Source organism: Cetorhinus maximus, chromosome 4 (assembly GCF_964194155.1).
Source record: "Cetorhinus maximus chromosome 4, sCetMax3.hap1.1, whole genome shotgun sequence".
NCBI lineage: Eukaryota > Metazoa > Chordata > Chondrichthyes > Lamniformes > Cetorhinidae > Cetorhinus > Cetorhinus maximus.
The window spans coordinates 164,146,909-164,169,291 of NC_135882.1; the positions used below are offsets into that span (position 1 = coordinate 164,146,909).

General features: G+C 39.8%; 1 protein-coding gene across 2 annotated transcripts in view; it reads left to right on the top strand.

Moving 5' to 3' along the window:
* Positions 1–22,383, top strand: part of LOC144680004 (tyrosine-protein phosphatase non-receptor type 2-like) — a 72,890-nt gene that overhangs the window by 44,263 nt on the left and 6,244 nt on the right. The window contains exons 7-9 of one of the 2 annotated variants that reach the window (XM_078541080.1): positions 780–941; positions 7,637–7,845; positions 12,168–12,269. In XM_078541080.1, coding sequence (XP_078397206.1) covers positions 780–941; positions 7,637–7,845; positions 12,168–12,269 — 473 coding nt within the window. The remainder of the gene's footprint in view (positions 1–779; positions 942–7,636; positions 7,846–12,167; positions 12,270–22,383) is intronic. The other variant, XM_078541079.1, reaches the window with a different exon arrangement.

Consider the following 22,383-nt stretch of genomic DNA (forward strand, 5'->3'; position numbering starts at 1 on the left):
GCTTGTCCAGTTCAGTTTCTGGTCAATGGTAACCCCAAGGATGTTGATAGTGGGGGATTCAGTGATGTTAATGCCATTGAATGTCATGGGGTAATGGTTAGATTCGCTCTTGGAGATGGTCATTGCCTGACACTTGTGTGGCACAAATGTTACTTGCCACTTGTCAGTCCAAGCCTGGACATTGTCCAGATCTTGCTGCATTTGGACATGGACTGCTTCAGTATCTGAGGAGTCGCGAATGGTGCTGAACATTGTGCAATCATTTGCGAACATCCCTTATGGTGGAAGGAAGGTCATTGATGAAGCAGCTGAAGATGGTTAGATCTTTTACAACCTTTTACAAGGCTCAATCTGTATCCTTTTTCAAAGGATATAGAGCCTTTTTCAACTAATGCTGTTCCAAGGCATGCAGCACTTAAATAGTTGTACCATCAAGGTGCCTGAACAGCTGTGGTCATTGTAAGATAAACAAGAATAAGAAACATAAAAACTTTTAAATATCTACCTAAGCAAGCTCCCCACCAAGTCTCTCACCATCCTGACTTGGAACTAAATCACCGCTGCTTCACTGTTGCTGGGTAAAAATCCTGGAACTCACTCCCTAACAGCACTGTGGGTGTACCTACAATACATGGACTGCAGTAGCTCAACAACTGGCTCACCCACCGCCTTCTCAAGAGAAATTATGGATGGACAAGAAATGCTGGCCTTGCCAGTGACGCCCACATCTGAGAACAAATAAAAAAAATTGTTTGCTGAGCAGGATATTTTTGTTATAGATGGAGAAACGCAAAGATCCTTCCTCTGTGGACATCAGACAAGTACTATTAGAAATGAGGACGTATCGGATGGGACTTATACAGACTCCAGATCAGTTGAGATTTTCATACATGGCAGTTATAGAGGGAGCCAAATATATCAAGGGAGACTCATCTGTACAGGTAAAAATGTAATAATTATTTCTAATCTGTGACATTGCTGACCACAGCTGACTGTTTCAGGATAAGTATTTAATCTTCTCCAAGGCGAAAGGTGGTGTGAATGTGAGAGGAGGAACAGCAGCAGGAAGAATAAACTCTTCCTCATGCTTTTCATGAAAATGAAAATCATGTTCCTTTTCAGGTTGGCAACTTCCACATAGTTTCATAGCTGTGCTTCATATCCCAAAGAACTTGGGCAGGAGTGAGTTAGCTTAAAAAAGAATGTTATTCTAACAGACTTAGTGGGTTAGATTTGTGTAATTGCAGCACATGTACCCCCTGTAGTTGGAGGCAGTGCCTATGCTTATATGAGCATTACTAAAATAAGTAATTGCATAAACCCGCTGTAGAGCCTCTTGGATGTAAAAATTCTACTTGCCGTGCATTTATTTTCCTGGTAATTTCAGCCATGTGGGTGTTCGTTTCAGCACAGCTTTTCTTAAAAGAAGAACCAAAGATTTCCCACCCCTGGTACAGTTCAGTTGTTTTCTCCTTGATTGACCGTGTTTTTACTTCCTTGTTAAGTGCTTGAAGGTATTTGTTAATTGGCTATCATACAAATACAAGATGTCCTTGAACAGAAATTGAACTTGGAGGGGTAAACCTATCAGTTTGGACTAGATTCTTCCAGTTGTGCTCCAGATAACTCTGCTGACCAGAACCTAGGGAACAAACAGCAAGAAGCTAATCATTGTTCTGTGGCTGGCAGGCAAAATGGTTTTAGTTGGTTAAATTCCCTTAGTAACTCTGCACACACTTGAGATATCCAAATCCTTGGTCCTATAAACCTATGGCTGTCCCTAGAGGGTACACTTCATATCAGGCAGACAGAAACCACAGCCATCAGCACTCTTTGCCTGTTGTTCCATGACATCTTTATCATTTGATCTCTCCCACCCTCTAGCATACCCCTGACCTTCCTTTTTGTTCTACCTGACCCTCTCCCCTTTTTCAACAGCATAAAATCCATCACCTTTCTACTCCTCTTCAGTTCCAAAGAAGAGTCATATTGGACTCGAAATGTTAACTCCCTTTCTCTCTCCACAGATGCTGCCAGACCTGCTGAAGCACTTTCTGGTTTTATTTTAAGACAAAAACTCTGTGAATCTAGTAATAAATTGGTTCCACTTCTGTAAAATGCTCAGCCTTAGATTATCTGTTGTTGAAACCCTCATGGAATGCCTTTATTGTCTCTAGACTTGACTAACCCTAATGCACCCTGGCTGGCCTCCCACCTTCCACCCTCCATAAACTTGAGCTCAACCGTATATCTTAACTTGCATAACCTCTGCTGGCTCACCTACATTGGCTCCTGGTCTGGCAATGCCTCAGCTTTAAAATTCTCATCCTAGTTTTCATATCCCTTCATGGTCTTTCCCTCCCTATCCCAGTCATCTTCTCCAGCCCTGCAACCCTCTGAGATCTCTGAGCTCCTCCTCCAGTTACGGTATCTTGCACATCCTGGAAATACCATGCTGATGCCCCATTCTCTTCAGATACACATTAGATCTATTGGTAGCAGTGACCTTAGTTGCCTAGGCCCTAAGCTCTGGAATTCCCCCCATAAACTTCTCCATGCCTCTGCTCCCCACTCCTTTAAGACTCTGCAACATGTTACTGCTTTGACCAAACTTTGGGTCACCTGCCCTATACTCCTTTTTCTGGCCCAGTGTCAAATTTTGTTTGGTAACTTTTTCTGAAGCGCCATGGAGCTTTTTACTACATTAAAGTCGTTATATAAACACTGTTTTCATGCATGTCAGATATCCTGGAGAACTCTGGAAGACAAGAGAGATGTTAAAATATCTAGAGCTCTATGAAGTAATTTCCTTTCATTGTCTGTTGTTTAAGGGACACAAGTCTTACAGGTCACTATACAAATGTTATTCAAATATTAAATGAAGCATTAAAGTCTAAAGCATATTGAAACCATTTTTGCAAACTTGTAACATATGGGATATTATTAGAATTTAACCTGCATCATTTAAAAAAAAAATTGACAGTAGAATCTTGATATTAGCAATTCTATCACTGCCAACACTAATGAAAGCATCCAGTTCCTACAGGAAAGATGGTCCTATGAATTGCCCTGGTTGGATTTATGATATGGCTTTGATATTCTAAATATGTATATCTCTATCTAATTATATATGTAAGGTGGGAAATCCCTTCACTTGTTTTTGCTCTGTTTGTGCTTGCCCAGCTCTGGAACTAACTCTGAAAACACAGATTTTACAAATGGATCTTTCTACTTAGTTTGTGTAATTGTTTCCAAAAAGTTGACCGGCTTACAATTGTTATTAGATCAGCTTCTGGTGTTAAGAGATTTTCTTGGTAATTTATATCCTGCATGATAATGTGAGATTGAAAATATCAGTGATAAAGGCTGACATCTTGAACAATATTGCCAGAACCTCCTGGGCATTCCCAATCTTCAACTTTATGTAGCAGCAATAGGACATCTACTTTAAAATTTTGTTATCTAGCAGGAAAATGAAAATTTATTTTGCTTGTTCTGCTTCCAAATGCAATGCAGTGTTTTTTTTAATCGTTCTTTTCACTACATCATTGGTACCTGAGCATTAAATCATGTTGGCCATGTCCTCTGGTGCTCTTGCCCTGAACCCTTCTGCTTCTCTACATTCCTCAGCACTATGGAATTCCTTCTCGAAACCTATCTTTTTGAACAATTTTTCAGGGATCCTCCTAAAGTCACTCTCTGTTCCCTTACTCTCGATAAAATGCTTTGGGAAGTTAAACAGCTAAATAAGTACATTCATTGAGTCTGATCTATCATTCAATTAGATCATGCCTGATCTATATCTCAAGTCCATTTCTTGCCTTTAGTCTGTATCTTTTGATGCCCCTTCCTAACAAAACTATGAATCACAGTCTTGAAATTTCAGTCGACCTACTGTCCACAGCCTTTTTTGAGGAGAATTCCTGATTTCACATCTAAATGATTTAACTCTAATTTTAAGATTGCCCTTTTTCCTACATTCACCCACCAAATGAAATTGTTTTTCTGTATTTACCCTATCAAATTATTTTATTTAAAGGATCTCAATTAGATCACTCCTCAATCTTCTAAATTTAAGGGAATACAAACCAAGTTTACACAGCCAGCCCTTGTAATTTAACTCTTCTGTATTCTGCACTGTATCCCCTCTAAGACCAGTACATCCTTCCAGTATATTTTTCTATTCCAGACAGAGTTCAACCAAGACTCTGTACAACTCGAGTACTTCTTCCTCACTTTTGAATTCCAAACTTTTTGAGATTAAGGCCAATCTTTTTTACATTTTATTCCAGTATACTAGCTTTTAGTGATTTACTTAAATGAACACCTAAGTCTGTTTGGCCTTCCACAGTTCTTAATCTGTCACCATTAATAAATTCTGACTTGTCTTGGATCCAAAAGGGGTGACCTCACACCTTCCAGATTGAACTCCATCTGCCATAGTTTTGTCTGCTCACTTAGTATGTCTTATGTTACCGGGTGAAGGACTTCAATTTTGTTTGTGCTAATTGTAAGAGTACTGTATATTTGTCCTTTAATATTGCCAATCTAAATGCTTCATCCATGCATATATGCTTCATACATTTACATCAGAAAATGAATCTCTGATGCAGAGCAATAATTTATATAGTTGCTACTCATTCTAGTCAGTTATTCTTCACTGAAAAACCATCGCTACCTGCAATGAAAGCTCTCTGAGGTTCTTTTATTTCCAAAACAAAAACAGAATTACCTGGAAAAACTCAGCAGGTCTGGCAGCATCGGCGGAGAAGAAAAGAGTTGACGTTTCGAGTCGTCATGACCCTTCAGCAGAACTGAGTATAGTTAGGAGAGGGGTGTATTATAAGCTGGTTTAAGGTTGGGGGGGGGTGGGGGGCGGGGGGGTGGTTGCAGGAACAAGCAAGCAGTGATAGGAGCAGATAATCAAAAGATGTCACAGACAAAAGGATCAAAGAGGTGTTGAAGGTGGTAATATTATCTAAGAAAATGTGCTAATTAAGAATGGATGGCAGGACACTCAAGGTACAGCTCTAGTGGGGGTGGGGTGGAAAGACTGACAAGGTATTAGTTGTAGATTTAAAAATAATGGAAATAGTGGGAAAAGGAAAATTATATAAATTATTGAAAAAAACAAAAAGGAGGGGGAAGAAACAGGGTGGGGATGGGGGGAGGGAGTTTAAGATCTAAAGTTGTTGAATTCAATATTCAGCCCGGAAGGCTGTAAAGTGCCTAGTCGGAAAATGAGGTGCTGTTCCTCCAGTTTGCGTTGGGCTTCACTGGAACAATGCAGCAAGCCAAGGACAGACATGTGGGCAAGAGAGCAGCAGGATGGAATGTTAAAATGGCAAGCAGCAGGGAGGTTTGTGTCTTTCTTGCGGACAGACCGCAGGTGTTCTGCAAAGTGGTCGCCCAGTTTGCGTTTGGTCTCTCCAATGTAGAGGAGACCGCATTGGGAGCAACGAATGCAGTAGACTAAGTTAGGGGAAATGCAAGTGAAATGCTGCTTCACTTGAAAGGAGTGTTTGGGCCCTTGGACGGTGAGGAGAGAGGAAGTGAAGGGGCAGGTGTTGCATCTTCTGCGGGGCATGGGGAGGTGCCATAGGTGGGGGTTGAGGAGTAGGGGGTGATGGAGGAGTGGACCAGGGTGTCCCGGAGGGAACGATCCCTACGGAATGCCGCCGGAGGGGGTGAAGGGAAGATGTGTTTGGTGGTGGCATCGTGCTGGAGTTGGCGTTGTCCTTGGCTTGCTGCATTGTTCCAGTGAAGCCCAACGCAAACTGGAGGAACAGCACCTCATCTTCCGACTAGGCACTTTACAGCTTTCCAGGCTGAATATTGAATTCAACAACTTTAGATATTAAACTCCCTCCCCCCATCCCCACCCTGTTTCTTCCCCCTCCCTTTTGTTTTTTTCAATAATTTATATAGATTTTTCTTTTCCCACCTATTTCCATTATTTTTAAATCTACAACTAATACCTTGTCAGTCTTTCCACCCCACCCCTACTAGAGCTGTACCTTGAGTGTCCTGCCATCCATTCTTAATTAGCACATTTTCTTAGATAATATCACCACCTTCAACACCTCTTTGATCCTTTTGTCTGTGACATCTTTTGATTATCTGCTCCTATCACTGCTTGCTTGTCCCTACAACCACCCACCCCTCAACTTCTCTTTCTCTCTCCCCCCTCCCCCCACCTTAAACCAACTTATATTTCACCCCTCTCCTAACTTTACTCAGTTCTGCTGAAGGGTCATCAGGACTCGAAACGTCAACTCTTTTCTTCTCCGCCGATGCTGCCAGACCTGCTGAGTTTTTCCAGGTAATTCTGTTTTTGTTTTGGATTTCCAGCATCCGCAGTAGTTTTTTGTTTTTATTCTTTTATTTCCAGTTTATTTGGCCCAGCAGATAGTTCTTTTTCAACTTACTTTAATAAAAACTTTATTTGTACCTCCCCTTTACAGCCTTTAAAAACTCCTCCTCAATTTATTTGCTGCCTTCCCTCTCTGTGATTCATATGACAGACTCCCTTTTACGTGACAAAGTATATGCAAGTGGTTGGAAACACTTTGAAGAAATTACAAGTTTGTGTGTGTATAAATTAATGGGGGTGAGACACTATTGCTGACCTGTGTAAGTCCTGAGAAGGAAGTGTGATGCTACAGAATGGTATTACTGTGCGTGACAAAATTGACAGCAAAACTAATGATCTATATAGGGCTCTGATAATTACTCCATGCTTGTACAAGAGAAAGATATCACTTGTAGGCAAGTGCGCTACCTAACTTGACTGCCTTCGGGGGAAATGGCTCCTGAAGTGAGAGAAGCTCATTATCATCAAATATACTCCCTCTACAGACCATATGCATCTACCTTATCATGGATTTTGCCCACATATTTAATCAATTTTAGGAAGATTTGGCATAATTTTGTATCTTTATTTCTTAGTCTGAAAGGTCATTATCCAACAAGAGCTTATGAAACTCGGGTCTACTTGATGCGACATCATAAAACCAAGTCATATAGAACAGATTGGAGAAATCATTTCTGGTTAATCAGATATCTAGTTTTAATCTTTTGTGACCTAAGACACATCTTTGAGATCTTTCTTCCTATCTTTAGAGTGCAATATTTAAAGTTGCAATGGGTTGATGATTTATAGAACGTAAGATTTTAAAAATTGAATACACTAAGCATCAATCAAATTAATTCAAATATATGATGCTTTGTTACAAAAGTCAGGATATTGAGATCTTTATAATATAGTAGAAACGTAATGTCATTTACAAAACTAATCCTTTAACAGGGAAGCAGTAGGGCTGGTATTGAGAAAAAGGATCAAACCAATGGGCCAAATAATTAGCTTTACTGTACCTGTGGTGTGAATTTGTGACCTATTAGATAGTTAAGTTTTTAAAAATTTTGCTGAATCCTGTCATGAGTGAGAAGATTGGTAAGACAATTTATTGAAAAGAAGCACTAGGTGCTTTTTTTCTGTTTGTCATTTTAAAAAAATTGATGTTATTGCTGTGATAAGGCTGAGCATGGTTTCTTTACTTTCTGCAACTTGCTTTTGTTTAGTGTTGTAATCGTAAAAACAGAACAAGGTTTTAAATATTTTTCTGTATGTGAACAGAAAAGATGGAAAGAGCTTTCTAACGAAGACCAGGATCCTGTAGCAGACCATCCATCTCCACCTCCCCAACCTCCAAAACGCACTCTTCCAAGGTATAATGAGAATAGGGATCTTGATTTACCAGTGGAAGAAACAACAGAAGCAGAAAATAACACCTCCACGGAAGAAACGTTTGGCAAAGTACAAGAAAACACCGAGAACAAAGCAAAGTATGTAAAATGACAATGTTTTAAAAGAAACTAAATCTGCTGCCCTGTTTCTTCTCTTCTATTTTACCCCAAGAATAGTAAAAAACCAAGAGGCAAAAGATAGGGAGGAACTTAAAACAATTGCTGTCACTAGGAAGACTAATGACACTAAAAGCTGACTGGTCCCCAGGACCTGATATCATGCATCCTAGGATTTTAAAAGAAGTGGCTGCACGGATGGTGAATGCATAGGTCGTAATCTTCCAAAATTCCCTAGATTCTGGAAAAGCCCCAACGGATTCAAAAGCTGCAAATGTAACACTACTATTCAAGAAAGGAGAAGACCATAGGCCAGTTAATCTAACATCTGCCATTGAAAAATGCTGTTACGTGCCATTAAATGCTATTGAGTGTTAAATGCCATTATTAAGGAGGTAGTGGCAGGACATTTAAAAAATCATTAAAATCAGACAGAGTCAGCATGGTTTTGTGAAAGGGAAATCATGTTTGACAAATTTGTTAGAGTTCTTTGAGGAAGTAACAAACATGGAAAAGGGGAAGCTGCAGATGTGGTGTACTTGGATTTCCAAAAAGCATTCAATGAGGTGCCTTTATAAAAGGTTACTACATAAGATAAGAGCTCATGATGTTGGGGGTGATACTTTAGCATGGATTGAGGATTAGCTAACTAACAGGAAACAGAGACTTGCAATAAACGGTCATTTTCAGGTTGGGAAATTAACTGCTGGACGACCACAGGGATTAGTGCTGTGGCGTCAACTATTTATGATCTGTATTAGATTTGGATGAAGGAACCAAGTGTATTGTAGCGAAATTGCTGACAGTGCAAAGATAGGTAGAATAGGTAGAATTACAGATTTAAGGTTATTGGTAGGAGGATTAGAGGGTCATGAGGAAAAACTTCTTCACCCAGGTGGTGGTGGGTGTCTGGAATTTGCTGCCTGGGGGCAGAAACCCTCAACTCATTCAAAAGATACCTGGATCTGCACCTGAAGTGCTGTAACCTGCAAGGCTATGGACCAGGTGCTGAAAGGTGGGATTAGAATGGGCGGCTAGTTTTTTTTATTTTTTTTCGGCTGGCGTTGACATGATGGGCTGAATGGCCTCTTTCTGCATCGTAACTTTTCTATGGCTCTAAAAGCAAGTTGTGAGGAGGACACTACACCATGGGTGTTTCTACACCAACACATGGACTGCAGCAGTTCAAGAAGGCAGCACACCACCACCTTCTCGAGGGCAGTTAGGGATGGGTAATAAATGCTGGCCTAGCCAGTGATGCCCATATCCCATGATGAATATGAAAAAACACAAGATATAGGTTAAGTGAATGGGAAAAAATTCGACAGATGGAGTATAATGTAGGAAAATGCAAGGTTGTCCACTTCGGCAGGAAGAATGGAAATGCAGAAGATCTCTGAAGGCGGAGGGGCATGTTAGTGGGGTGGTGGAAAGGGCATATGGGACACTTGCCTTTATCAATCAAGGCATAGATTACAAAAGTAGGGAGGTCATGTTGGAGTTGTATAGAACCTTGGTGAGGCCACAGCTGGAGTACTGTGTGCAGTTCTGGTCGCCACATTATAGGAAGGATGTGATTGCACTGGAGGGGGTGCAGAGATTCACCAGGATGTTGCCTGGGATGAAACATTTAAGTTATGAAGAGAGGTTGGATAGACTTGGGTTGTTTTCGTTGGAGCAGAGAAGACTGAGGGGCGACCTGATTGAGGTGTACAAGATTATGAGGGGCATGGACATGGTGGATGGGGAACAGCTTAGTTGAAGGGTCAGTCACAAGGGGACATAAGTTCAAGGTGAGGGGCAGGAGGTTTAGGGGAGATGTGAGGAAAAACTTTTTTACCCAGAGGGTGGTGACGATTTGGAATGCACTGCCTGGGAGGGTGGTGGAGACGGGTTGTCTCACAGCCTTTAAAAAGTACCTGGATGAGCACTTGGCACGTCATAACATTCAAGGCTATGGGCCAAGTGCTGGTAAATGGGATTAGGCAGGTAGGCCAGGTGTTTCTCATGTGTCGGTGCAGACTCAATGGGCCGAAGGGCTTCTTCTGCACTCTGTGATTCTGTGATTATTTAAATGGAGAGAAATAGCAGAATGCAGTGGTACATTGGGATTTGGGTATCCTCATACATGAATCAGAAAGTTAGTGTGCAGGTACAGCAAGTAATTAGGAAGGTAAATAGAGTTTTGGCCTTTATTGCAAAAGGGGGTGGAGTATAAAAGTAGGGAAGTCTTGCTACACTGCACAGGGCATTGGTGCAACTACAACTAGAATACTGTGTACAGTTTTGAACTCCTTACTTAAATTTGTGTTGGAAGCAGCTCAAAGAATGTTTACTGGACTAATTTCTGAGATGAAGGGGTTGGTTTATGAGGAAAGGTTGAGCAGATTAAATCTATACTCATTGGAGTTTAGAAGAATGAGAGAGAATCTTATTGAAACATATAAGATACTGAGGGGGATGGGCAAGGTAGCTTCTGAGGAGAGATACTCTTGAAGTGTCTATAGTGTTGCCATCCAATGAACTCTACACATGAAGACTCTAATGCAACAAGGTTTAGCCACAGATGCTGAGACCACCTGCACAGGCAGTTCATATGATTCATCAGCAATTAGTTTGTATCTTGGTGCTTGTTCCAATAAGCGTTCAGTATTCAATCTCACTGAAAATCTATGCTGCTGCTTATTGATGCTTTCAAAATATGGTATTTGGTACTGAAGCATCATTCTCAACAAATTGGGGTCAGAACATTTTTTTAGTGTACAAGTTTGAATGGTCTTAAGACCGCGTGTCAAATTAAGCTGTTGCTGCACAATACCTTATTTTGGCATATATAAGAAGCAGCTGCATATTTTAAACGATAAATCCACTGTAATTTGTTTAGCACATTGGCAGTTTACCTTTTTACCTTCTCTGCTGAAGAAAATTACGTTGTGATGCTTTTTCTGCCACTTTACAGTCCCTCCATTAACCTGAATATATGCCCAAATGGGCTTGTGGGTAAAAACAGTGGTGCAGTACAAGATATGAAACTTGATTCTTAGTCTGAGTTTTTTAATCTTAGTCAGGCCAACAGAGCACTATAATTGGCTTCAAGGTCATTCTTGATTGTTATTCAGTGAACAGTTGTTAAATCGTTCATGTGTCTCCCAGTATAGGTCACTGGTAATGTACAAGGTTGCTTGTGGGTCAACATGTAGAGTGGGGAATGCCCCAAAGAAAACATGTGCCTTTAGTGAAAAAACAGTTGTCTTAAATAGGGCTCCGCTGAGCCTAGACTGTCTGAATATATAGATATAGCCTTTTTGCCCCCAGCCTCTGGAACATATTTATGTAAAGTGAACTAAGAACAACTTGGAAGAAAGAAGTACACATCTGCGTACAGAACTATCTCTTAACCTACTTCTTGACTTCTTTCTGACCTGGCATTTATTTAAGCTACTTGTTTTTTTTGTGTGTTAATTGTTGTCACAGTTATGTATTGGATCTCAATATCATCCTTTCTGGTGAAGGAACTAATATGATGGTTTAAAATGATAACTTTTCATATGATCATGTGGGGAAGACCACTTGATAAAGGTGGTGGCTGTGCAGTTTCCTAAGTTCTTATAGCAAGCATGCTCCTGAATGAATTTTAACTTCGCCCCTAAAACCAACAAAATTATGGTAATTACTGTTTGTATGTTGTGGTGTCGTTCAAAGAATGACCGCAGCTACGCTTGTATCAGGCAATCTTATAAGTTTCATGAGATTTCTTTAAATTCATTCTATGAAGAGGGTCTGGTGAGTTACTATTTAAAAAAAAACAGTTTTCATATCAGTGTTTCTAATGGACCTATTCACTTCACAGGAGATCTGTAGACAACATCAAAATAATTATTATGTTCTGTGTTTTTACTGAAAAAACACAAATTTTGTGCAATGGAACTATGTATTTTTTTTCTTTTTAGTACTTCTAATTTTCTTACCATTCCTTTCAGAGCTTGCATTATCTGTGGGGGACTTGTCCCCAAACTTCCATAGATTCTGCTCTGAGCTGGTGACCAGGGAGCATAAGATTTAATCTTTGGAATTCACTCTGCCGTTAATGCAGGGAAGTAATGTTGTCTGCTCAACGCTGCCAAACCTGTTATGGCTGCATTAAAGTCATAGTTCTGAGTCAGTGTCCCACAGATCCGATGGCTTCCTCATGCTGCCCCTTTATGCTATGTGTAAGAGAACTACAGTAAATGAATTCTTTAAGAACCTTTTTACTTGGGTTTGTTATTGCCTGTCAATAAATAATTTTCTTGTTTACCTTTCAGTAACCTTCGAAAACGACATCGTGAGGATAGGATAGCAAGTACAGCGCAGAAGGTGCATAGAATGAAACAGAAGCTAAGTGAAACTGAGGTGAAACGAAAAAGGTGGTTATATTGGAGACCTGTTCTCATTAACATTGCTGCAGTTGCCACTCTTGCAGTTGGAGCTGTTGTTTGCTGCTGTATGTACTTTCAATGATAAATTGTATAACTATGCATTTAATGGTGTTCAGGGGCATATTACATCTGAGGTGTAAGATGCTGAGGAGTCATATCGTCCTTGCACAAGAACAAGATGTTTGAGGATTGACAGGTCAGAGGAGGATGCACTAGAATGGGGGTACTGTTTGAGTTTCACTCAACAGTTTGCAACACAGATTCTCAGGTTCTTATATTGCCAGTTGTTTGGATAATTAAAACCACCGAATAGAAGAAAAATCCTGTTGTAAATACGTTATCAGACCTGTGCTGCAATAAACATTTAGTTAAAAATTGTGCTTCCATTAAAAGCAGTCTTTTTCCTGTTTCTTGCTGGTGTTTTCCAGGAGGAAGTTTTTTTTTATTTTGGCTCCATGGTGGGACACCTGTACCTAGCAGCCTGGGCATCTGATAAAGCACATTAATTTTGGTAGGCAGGTTTGAGTGTCCATTCCTATAAATGTTAAACCAGCAAGCAGCAGAAAGAAAATCCAGCAACTGCCTTGCCACTGGACCTCTTCCTTATTGCTTTGGCCTGCTGCTGCTGTTCTGCATTTTCTTAAACTGTTTTTTCTTCTTTCCAATCGGCAGAATTGCTGTGTACTTAAAACATTTCAATAGATTTAAAAAAACGTCAGCCTTAAAATATTCAATATTGGTTTTTTTGGATGGCATATTTTTCCTTTGTTCTGTTTATACTGCTGTGCATAGAGTGCAGTTAGTCACTTAGCAAAGGCATAGGAAGATTTCTGGAAATACACTTTTTAATTTCCTTTTCAAAAATCAAACATTGAAGTATTTGGATTATTTACTGAATCATTATGTATGTATAAAATACTATTTAACTCCTTAACCCATAGAGGTTTCCCAAAAAAATGCGCTGACCTTGACTTTCTGTGGCTAGGCCTTTCATTTTCATGATTGTATGAAATATGTTTTCCAATTTGAGTATTGAAAACTTCACTAACTTATTTTTAATTATTTACTCAACATTTGATTTTATAGACATGCTACCTATATTTAGAAATAATAACCGTGTCTTGGTTTTTCTTTTTTTAACGAAATACTGACCACGTTGTGAAGGCATTGTTGTATAAATGCTGGCAAGGCATCCAAAGATGCTTCTGTGGGTTAAAGAGTTGAGAAGTGTTTCTTGCTAGTGTTGGTTAATGATGTGACTATCCTAAGTTGAAACAGTGGAACAAGCCTATGTATTGGCCAAGGAAGGGGAAAGCTGTTGACATTAACACAACAGATCACACTTAAAAATTGTTGGAAGTTTTACATTCCAGTAAGACCAGTTGAATAAAATTTAGTCTTGAGCATTTCATTATATTGTATATTTGTATTAGAGATAATGCATCTCATTATAAAATGAGGGGTTGTTGTAAACTTACTGGTCCAGGACCTGAGGATGTAAATTGTGCAGACCTGCTTTAAAATGTACTCCAGCAGTACTCATTGCCACAAGATATAATTAATGACCCATGCCAATGCATTAGCATTACTTCATGGTAGAAATCTTGTATTGCACATTAAAATTTATTATTTATTAACGATGTGTTCCTTGATGTTCAGACCATTTATTGTTTAGCTGCATCTTTTCCTTTTTTTTTTATAAAAAAAAAGAAAATTCCAGTTCTTGGACCAGTTATTTTTTTCAGTCCCATGGCGGGGGAATAATAAAAGTTGTAAGCCTCGATATAAATGCAACGATAGGCTTAAAAATGATTGTATCAATAATTTATACTTGAGTTATTACTGACAACCATAAGCAATATGTAATGCATTGAGGATATCCAGTGCTGTTGTTACAATTTTGTATTGAAGAGAAAAGACCGTTTCCCCCCACCCCCACAATTCCTGAATGTGACAGGCGGCACATTTGCTGGCAATGCTTATTTTCACAGACTGGATGTCCACTTGTTTTCCTGTTCTCTTTCATTAACTCTCAAGTATGCAAACTGTGAACATTTGATAGTTACGTTTCTCATTCTGCCTTTCTTCTCATGTAGGACTAATGTTGTAGTCCAATATATGAGGAATTTTCTATGTTCTAGACATTTTTTAGTACCATAAAAGCAATTGCATCTGAAAATTGTGTCACAGTTGTTAACGTTTTTCTTTAGCTGCCATACATTTAGGGAATAGTGAGGTTCACTGTTGCAGTTCTTGTAAAATTGAAAAAGCATGGAGAGATCAAATGGCAGATACACCATGATCACCAAATTCTTCTTCTTTTTAATAATGCCCAGCTTTCATATTAAAGTACCGAGACCTGTTCGAGCAAGCACTTCTAAAGTGCGACACATCTGTGAGTTAAGTTGGTATATTTTTTAGAATCAGTTGACTAAATCCACTAGCAAAGTGAAAAATCCATTAGGTGGGTTTCCTTTAAACGCTGAAATTAATTATTGAAAACAATTGTCAGGTAAGGACTGGACTTATTTTTTGGAGAGCAATAATACTCGAAATTGTTATGATCCCCATAGAGACCGATAACGTTTTTAAAAAAAAAAAATTCAAACAAAGTTAATAGCTGTAGAGGGTGACACAATATTTCATTTTTTAAAGTATTTTACTGTAACAGTACATCATATGTAATAATACGTATGTTCGTATTAACAAATGACTAAAAGCACTATTAGCTAAACACTATTTTTGTAGGCAACTTAAAATACAGAATGTTCCTTTTTAATACTTATCACACATGGCACTCTCCACAGAATTACAATCCTTATAGCAAATTGTCCACGGTCCCCTCCAGCTTCCAATGTGTTCACGTTTTCCTGTTTCATTTCAAGTGACTGTCTCCAGGCACTTCTCTCTGTTTTTGGAGATATTCCCAAAACCATCACCAGCAGTAAAAATCTGCTCCGATCATTCTTCCTGGCCTCTGGCCACGCCAGGGCAAATCTTCCCTGATTCCTTCGATGGGGCTGAGGAATGCAACTCTTTGACTAGAGAAAATCTCCCTCCTCTATCCGGCTTGGGAAGCTCGAAAGCTCTTCTCTCTGCTGACCACACCAAATGCTGTTCTTTTCCTTCCCCTCTTTTTTTCCTTCTGACCCAACAGCTTGGAGCTTGGAACTGGCAAGTCTATTTTTCGTTAGCACAGCTGCCCTTGCCTATTATTCCCAGGTCTGAGAATTTCGCACCTTGCTTAGCCAGTCCCTTAACTAAGCCAGGCTTGTTGTCAGGCAGAATTCAGAATAGTCACATGACCCTGTTCATTTTAATCTAAATTTAAAGACACAGTCCAAAACAAAATAAACTTATAAACCTCATGGTTGTAATGAAATAAAAATAAATATATTATTCTTATCGTTTCCTCTATAAGTGCTGAGCGTGAAATACATTTTTTCCTTGCACCTTCGTTATGGTTGAAGCATCAGCTCTATTGTTCCCTGATGTATGGTTAAGGTTTTAGGAGATTGGCTCATGAAAAACTGCAGGTATGTTGATGTGGCATCATTATTCCTTGCTGCAATATCTAGTAGCAAAATTTGTGCATATTCAGCAAGTGTTCTATTGGGCAATAACCAAACTATTCCTATTGTAAAAGCAAAATAATGCGGATGCTGGAAATCTGAAACAAAAACAAAAATTGCTGGCAAAACTCAGCGGGTCTGACGGCATCTGTGGAGAGGAAGACAGAGTTAATGTTTCGAGTCCGTATGACTCTTCATCAGATTCCTATTCCTATTGTAATACTGTATAGAAAATTAATGAAATCGTAATCTAATGGAACCAAAGTAATTGCAGCTCCAGGAAAAACACCTGAAATTTTACTGGTATTTATAATTAGGCTGCTGTTAAAGGTACACGTTTGTCTATTTGAGCAGTTTTCCTTCATGACACGATGGGAAGATGAAATGACGCTTCCTGTAGGGAAGCTTTGGCCATTTTGTACATCGAAGTATAAAACCTTTGGATAATTACTCATGATCTGGAGGCAAGCGGGAAAGATGAGAACATGACTGAGGAGGGGAAAAGAGGCAGGTGGTGATTCTTGGAATCTGCTTTATAAGCATTTGGCTCATATGAGGTTTGATATGACAAATATTTGTTCCAGCCACATTAAATTGAATGGAAGGTAAAGGGAGCGAAAGGGCAGTTGAAATCTCAGATACTGCCTGACCTGCTCAGTATTTCCAGCACATTCCGTTTTTATTATTGTTGAAATCTTATGCTTTACAAAAGCTTCAGTGTTTAGCTACAGCCTGGTTTAACTGTTGTTCCCCTTCCTACCAATTTCTCCAGGTGTTTCCTTGAAACCCTTGTGCTGAGATACAAGTAACATTCGGGCTACACAAATGTCAGGCAATGACCATCTCCAACAAGAGAGAATCTAACCATCGCCCCTTGACGTTCAGTGACATTACCATCAATGAATTCCCCACTATCAACATCCTGGGGTTACCATTAACCAGAAACTCAACTGGTCATATAACTATTGTGGCTACAAGAGCAGGTCAGAAGCTAGGAATCCTGTGATGAGTAACTCACCTCCTGACTCCCCAAATCCTGTCCACCATCTACAAGGCACGTGTCAGGAGTGCGATGGAATACTCCCCACTTGCCTGGATGAGTGCAGCTCCCAAAACACAAGAAGCTTGACACCATCCAGGACAAAGCAGCCCGCTTGATTGGCACCACATCCACAAACATTCACTCCCTCCACCACCGACACACAGTAGCAGCAGTGTAAATCATCTACAAAATGCACTGCAGGAATTCACCAAGGCAACTTAGACAGCACCTTCCAAACCCACGGCCACTACCATCTATAAGGACAGGGGCAGCAGATAGATGGGAACACCGCCACCTCGAAGTTCCCCTTCAAGTTCCTTCATTGTCACTGGGTCAAAATCCTGGAACTCCCTTCCTAACAGCACAGTGGGTGTACCTACACCACATGGACTACAGCAATTCAAGAAGGCAGCTCACCACCACCTTCTCAAGGGCAACTAGGAATGGGCAATAAATGCTGGCCCAGCCAGTGAAGCCCACATCCCATGAATGAATTTTTAAAAATGCACTTTGACAAGCCATAGTTCAATACCATTTATCGCTGTTAGCCCACACATGAAGTTAACAGGCTGATAATTATATCCAAGCCTGTTTGTGTCCTTACTCAGGACCTGCATGTGTCCACTTTCCAGTGGGAACTATTTCAGTGTGACTGGGGCAGAAATCTTGGTGAATGATTTAGCTGCTAAATTAAGAACATGCCATTATTTATTCATTCTTTCATAGAAACATGGAAGGATTTACTGCACCAAAGGAGGCCACTTGGCTCATTATGTTCTCTTGAAATGTGCACTAGCCAGGCCAATGAGGTCGGTGTATTTAGTAGTAGACTTGTGATGGCAAGTCAATGACTGGCTAAACTGAACCTGAGATTAGAGTCCCAAAACACACTGTTGCTCCTCTGCACTGGACTGAGAGACTCTGGAGAGCTAAATTTTTCATTGCTTTTGTTTAAGCACTGGGCATAACCCATTAAAAATTGTGTTACTTCTGGTGTTGGGTAGATGCGATTTTAAAAAAAAAAACAAATCAGAGGGTTGTTTCTTTAAGGCTTTTACAGATCACCTGCATGTAAAATATCAAACTATGTGAAATGTGTTTGGTGTGAAATGACACAATTCATTTCTCAACGTGCCCAGAGATGATGTTACTTGCTGTTCTTGATGTCTGGTGGTTTTACACTTTTTACTTCAACCACTGCTGCTTGTTCTAGGGAAACCAGAACCTGGTGGCTGTACGGGAAAGAGCTAGGGGGCTGATCAGCAGTGTCAGAGTGTTAAACCATAATAATTGATTTGGTAAACTAACTTTTTGTCTGCAAAGGAAAGTAATTATGAAGGGGAGCTCATATGTATTACAGGGTTAGATGGAGCTTGACTTCAAAGAATGCCATGCAAGTAATACAAAAGACACAGAGGTTCAAACTGGTGCAAGGGAAATCAGGACTGTTAGAACCGTTGAAAAGTTACATCACAGAAAGAGGCCGTTTGGCCCATCTTGTCCATGCCAGCCCGAGGACACCCAGGTGCCCTTTCTAATCCCACCTTCCTGCACCCAGCCCATAGCCCTGCAGCTTACATCCACTGGTTCCCCTTTACCCACAACACATGTGACTCTTTCAGAGAACTCCAATAAATTGGTTAAACCTGATTTCCCTTTCTCAAAACCATGTTTACTCTGCCTGATTGCCCTAAACTTTTCTAAGTGCCCTGCTATTCATTTTAAGTAATAGCTTCTAACATTTTCCCTATGACAGATGTTAAGCTAACTGGCCTGTAGTTTCCTGCTTTCTGTCTCCCTCCCTTTTTGAATAAAGGAGTTACATTTGCTGTTTTCCAATCTAATGGAACTTTCCCCGAATCTAGGAAAGTTTGAAAAATTAAAACCAAAGCATCAACTATTTCACTAGCCACTTCTTTCAAGACCCTAGGATAAAGAACCACAACTCACTCAGCCCACAACTCTAACAATTTGCTCAATAGTCGTTTGGTAGTACAGAACTTGTGTTGCTGAAAAAGACGTTGGCTGAAGCTTTTTGTCATGCACTCGTCAGGACAATCGCAATGTGATTCCGCGATTGAACAACATTTGCTAAATAACCCTCAGTGTGCTAAAAGTTACACTGGCAGCCAATTTAAGATTGTCAGTCGGGTTCGCAGTTTGGTGCATTTGTGTGTACTGGAAGCTACATATATTAATACACAGGGCCCTGTTCTTTGCAGACAGAACGAACATGTACACACATTGTGCCTGTTTCAGCTAAACAAAATAAGTGATAGCCATTACAAAAATAAAAATACCTGGAAAAACTCAGCAGGTCTGACTGCATCTGCGGAGAGGAATACAGTTAACGTTTCGAGTCCGTATGACTCTTCAACAGAACTAATGAAAAATAGAAGAGGTGAAATACAAGCTGGTTTAAGGGGGTGGGGGGGTTGGGGGGGACAAGTAGAGCTGGATGGAGGGCCAGTGATAGGCGGAGATTGCCAAAAGATGTCATAGACAAAAGGACAAGGAGGTGTTGACGGTGGTGATATTAGCTAAGAAATGTGCTAATAGGTGACATTAAGGGTAGAAAGCAGGACGAGCAAGTGTTAGCCATTTGCTGGTTCATTTCTCAGGGCAATGCCTGGACCAATCAGGGTCAAGCTGCCTGGTTTAAATTTCAAACAATGTTTGGCAGTTAACTGTCAGTCACCATTAACTGGTGCATTCACCATGGCAAAATCTGTACAAATCAGAGTCCACGCCAACCAATCAGCACTATCTTCTCATACAGTATAAAGTTGTTGCTTCCTCTGACATTGGCATTCTTGTGATTGTCCTGATGAGTGCAAGATGAAAAGCTTTGACAAAATGTCTTTTTTCATCAATACTCAAATTTGCTCAATACCACTTCTCTGGTGATTGTAATTTTCTTGAGTTCCTTCCTGCCCTTCCATTTCCTGATTTACCGCTATTTCTGGGATGTTACTTGTATCCTCCTGTAGTGAAGAACAATGCAAAATTCTTGATCGATTCATCTGCCATTTCCATATTTTCCATTAAGAGTTCAGAAGATCAACTTAAACACATTAAGTATCAAAATATTGAGGAGAAATGACCCAATGTGTAATTTCAAACCTTTGCGTTTAGCAATCACTTTCCTGTCATGGCCCTCCAAGTGAATCCAATACACAGGGACCAATAAAAAGGGGGAAAAAACAAGAAGTAGGAATGCATGATATCTGCACATAGTACTGATCTTCTGACAAAGTTTAATGATGCATTCCCATTTTAAAAATATACAGTCCCTCGCTGTTGAGGCTCCTATATAATGGAATGACCACTTGGTACCAAGCACGAGTGACTTTGAGCCATGCCCAGTTTAATGCCTTGAGATGAAAACAGAAAAGGATTCGTTTTTTTAAATGTATTTTCATCCAGCTGAGCATTTTCTATGTATTTTTTCCATCCCTCAAGTTCTTCCATTTATATCTCATTTGACATTGTATATCCCCAGATCTAGAAATCATTGGTACCAGTGCAGTAGGCTGCTCACTATTCCTCGTTAATGTTCCCCTATCGGCAACCGATGCCTCTACTTTTACTTCTGCAAGATGTGCTCCACGTTAACCCGTGCAATTCTTCTTCCTGTTTTGCAGTCCTTTTAGTCATCTCTCAGCTCACTTAAGGCATGTGAGTAACAACTGCAGTGTTGCCATTTGAACTTGAACACTGCCAGCACAAAATATAATTGGTGCAAATCTATTCAGTGTTAAAAAAGTAGTTGATGAATTTAACACACATGCAGAATAGGGGCCTCTAATACTTCTATCTCATCCCTTCAATATTGTAGCACCAAATCTCACTTAGACACTTAAGTTGAACTTTTGAGCACTCAATTGTTTGGCATATGTTCAGATACTTGATAATCAGTCTGCTTTCATAAGGGATATTTGAAAAAAAGATTAACAATTATTACTGACGAGCATTTTTGAAATTGTAACAAATGTGTAAAGTGGCTTAAACTGTAAAATAATTTGCAAGTTATTTTCTTATCCATTGGAAAAAGTGGAAGGAACCATTTTTTAAAATGCATCCCTGAAAATAGTGCACTTGCGGAATTGTGATCCACGCTCTTGGTTGAATGAAGTTAGATCATATTGAACCTTTCCTAACAAAAAACGTAAATTCAAGCCTGTCAGTCAAGAAGTTCTCTTCACTTCTAAAAGAGTTGGGGGCAACATTTTTGGTGTTGAAATATTAATGATTTCTACAGTGTCACGCTATGGTTTCATATATTTACAAATAGTTCTCATTAACCTTACCTAGGGTGCTTTAGGTTGTGATCTGTAAAGGTGGCAATCTAGATATTGCAAACTTCAAACAACTTTGCAGGCTAGTGTTTAGTATTGTGGCTTGAAAGCCTATTGCAGACCCTGTGCACCTTGAACGTTTAATTTGAAGGTAAGAAGCCTTTAATTGAAGCAGTGATTAAGGCATATTTCCCTATATCAGCTAACAGTACTCTCTGCGGAAAGCAACTTCTGGAAAGCGGAGATGTGCAGTTAAACATGAAAATCTGGAAGTTGCTGTGCAAAATGCACTGCTCCACCATAAGCTATACAAAATTGGCATCGAGCTGTCTGGGTCTCCATTCAAGTGTGTTGAACGGTGTGAAGTCCTTGTACTTTCATCGTAGATATGGGTTAAACTTGCCACAGAAAGTTGGGGTTTTAACTTTTGCTTTCATTCTCTTATCTCTCTCCCCATCCAATCTTTCTTTCCCTCTGCCTATTTCATTTTTTATACCTAGCCTAACATTGAATTCACCATTCTAACTATGCTTGCTGCGCTGCTCATTAACAATTCTTCAGTCTAAGTAAGGAGATGCACTGTTTGTTTGCCCAAACCGATGGCGTAAAGCTGTTTGTATGCCTCCCGACTGTAACTTGCCTTTCAAAATCACATAAAAAGCCGATAGGCCAGTGCCAAGTCATTCGCTACTCGCAGCACAGATCTGCGTTTGACTAGTAGATTCAATTTATTTGATGAGCTGGTGCAGGTTCTGAGCATAAAAACAGGTGACTTCACCTCTTGAGAGGAACGTCAGAAGAAACTAACAAATTAACTGGTCATTAATATATTTATAATTTCATGATTTTTTTTTAAACTGTTGCCCTTTTCAGTTGTGAATGTATCCCTAGTTTTGGCATCTTGTTTCCGTGAAATTGCTGGTGTATTTTCATTTTTTTTAGTGCTTCATTTTATCTTTCTCAGATTAATTGGCAATTTTTCCTGTTTCTCTCATTTGGAAATGTTGCACTCATTAATTTCCTGTTTTGCGATTGTTAATATTCTGTAATAATGCAAATGTTGCACATATGCATTCATGGTAAGTCTTTACAGTATGAGTTGTGGGGACATTGCATCTACCTTGCATTACTTCTGCTGATGGCAGCCTAGGTTTTAAGTGACAACACTGCTATTTCTGGACTGGACTGTA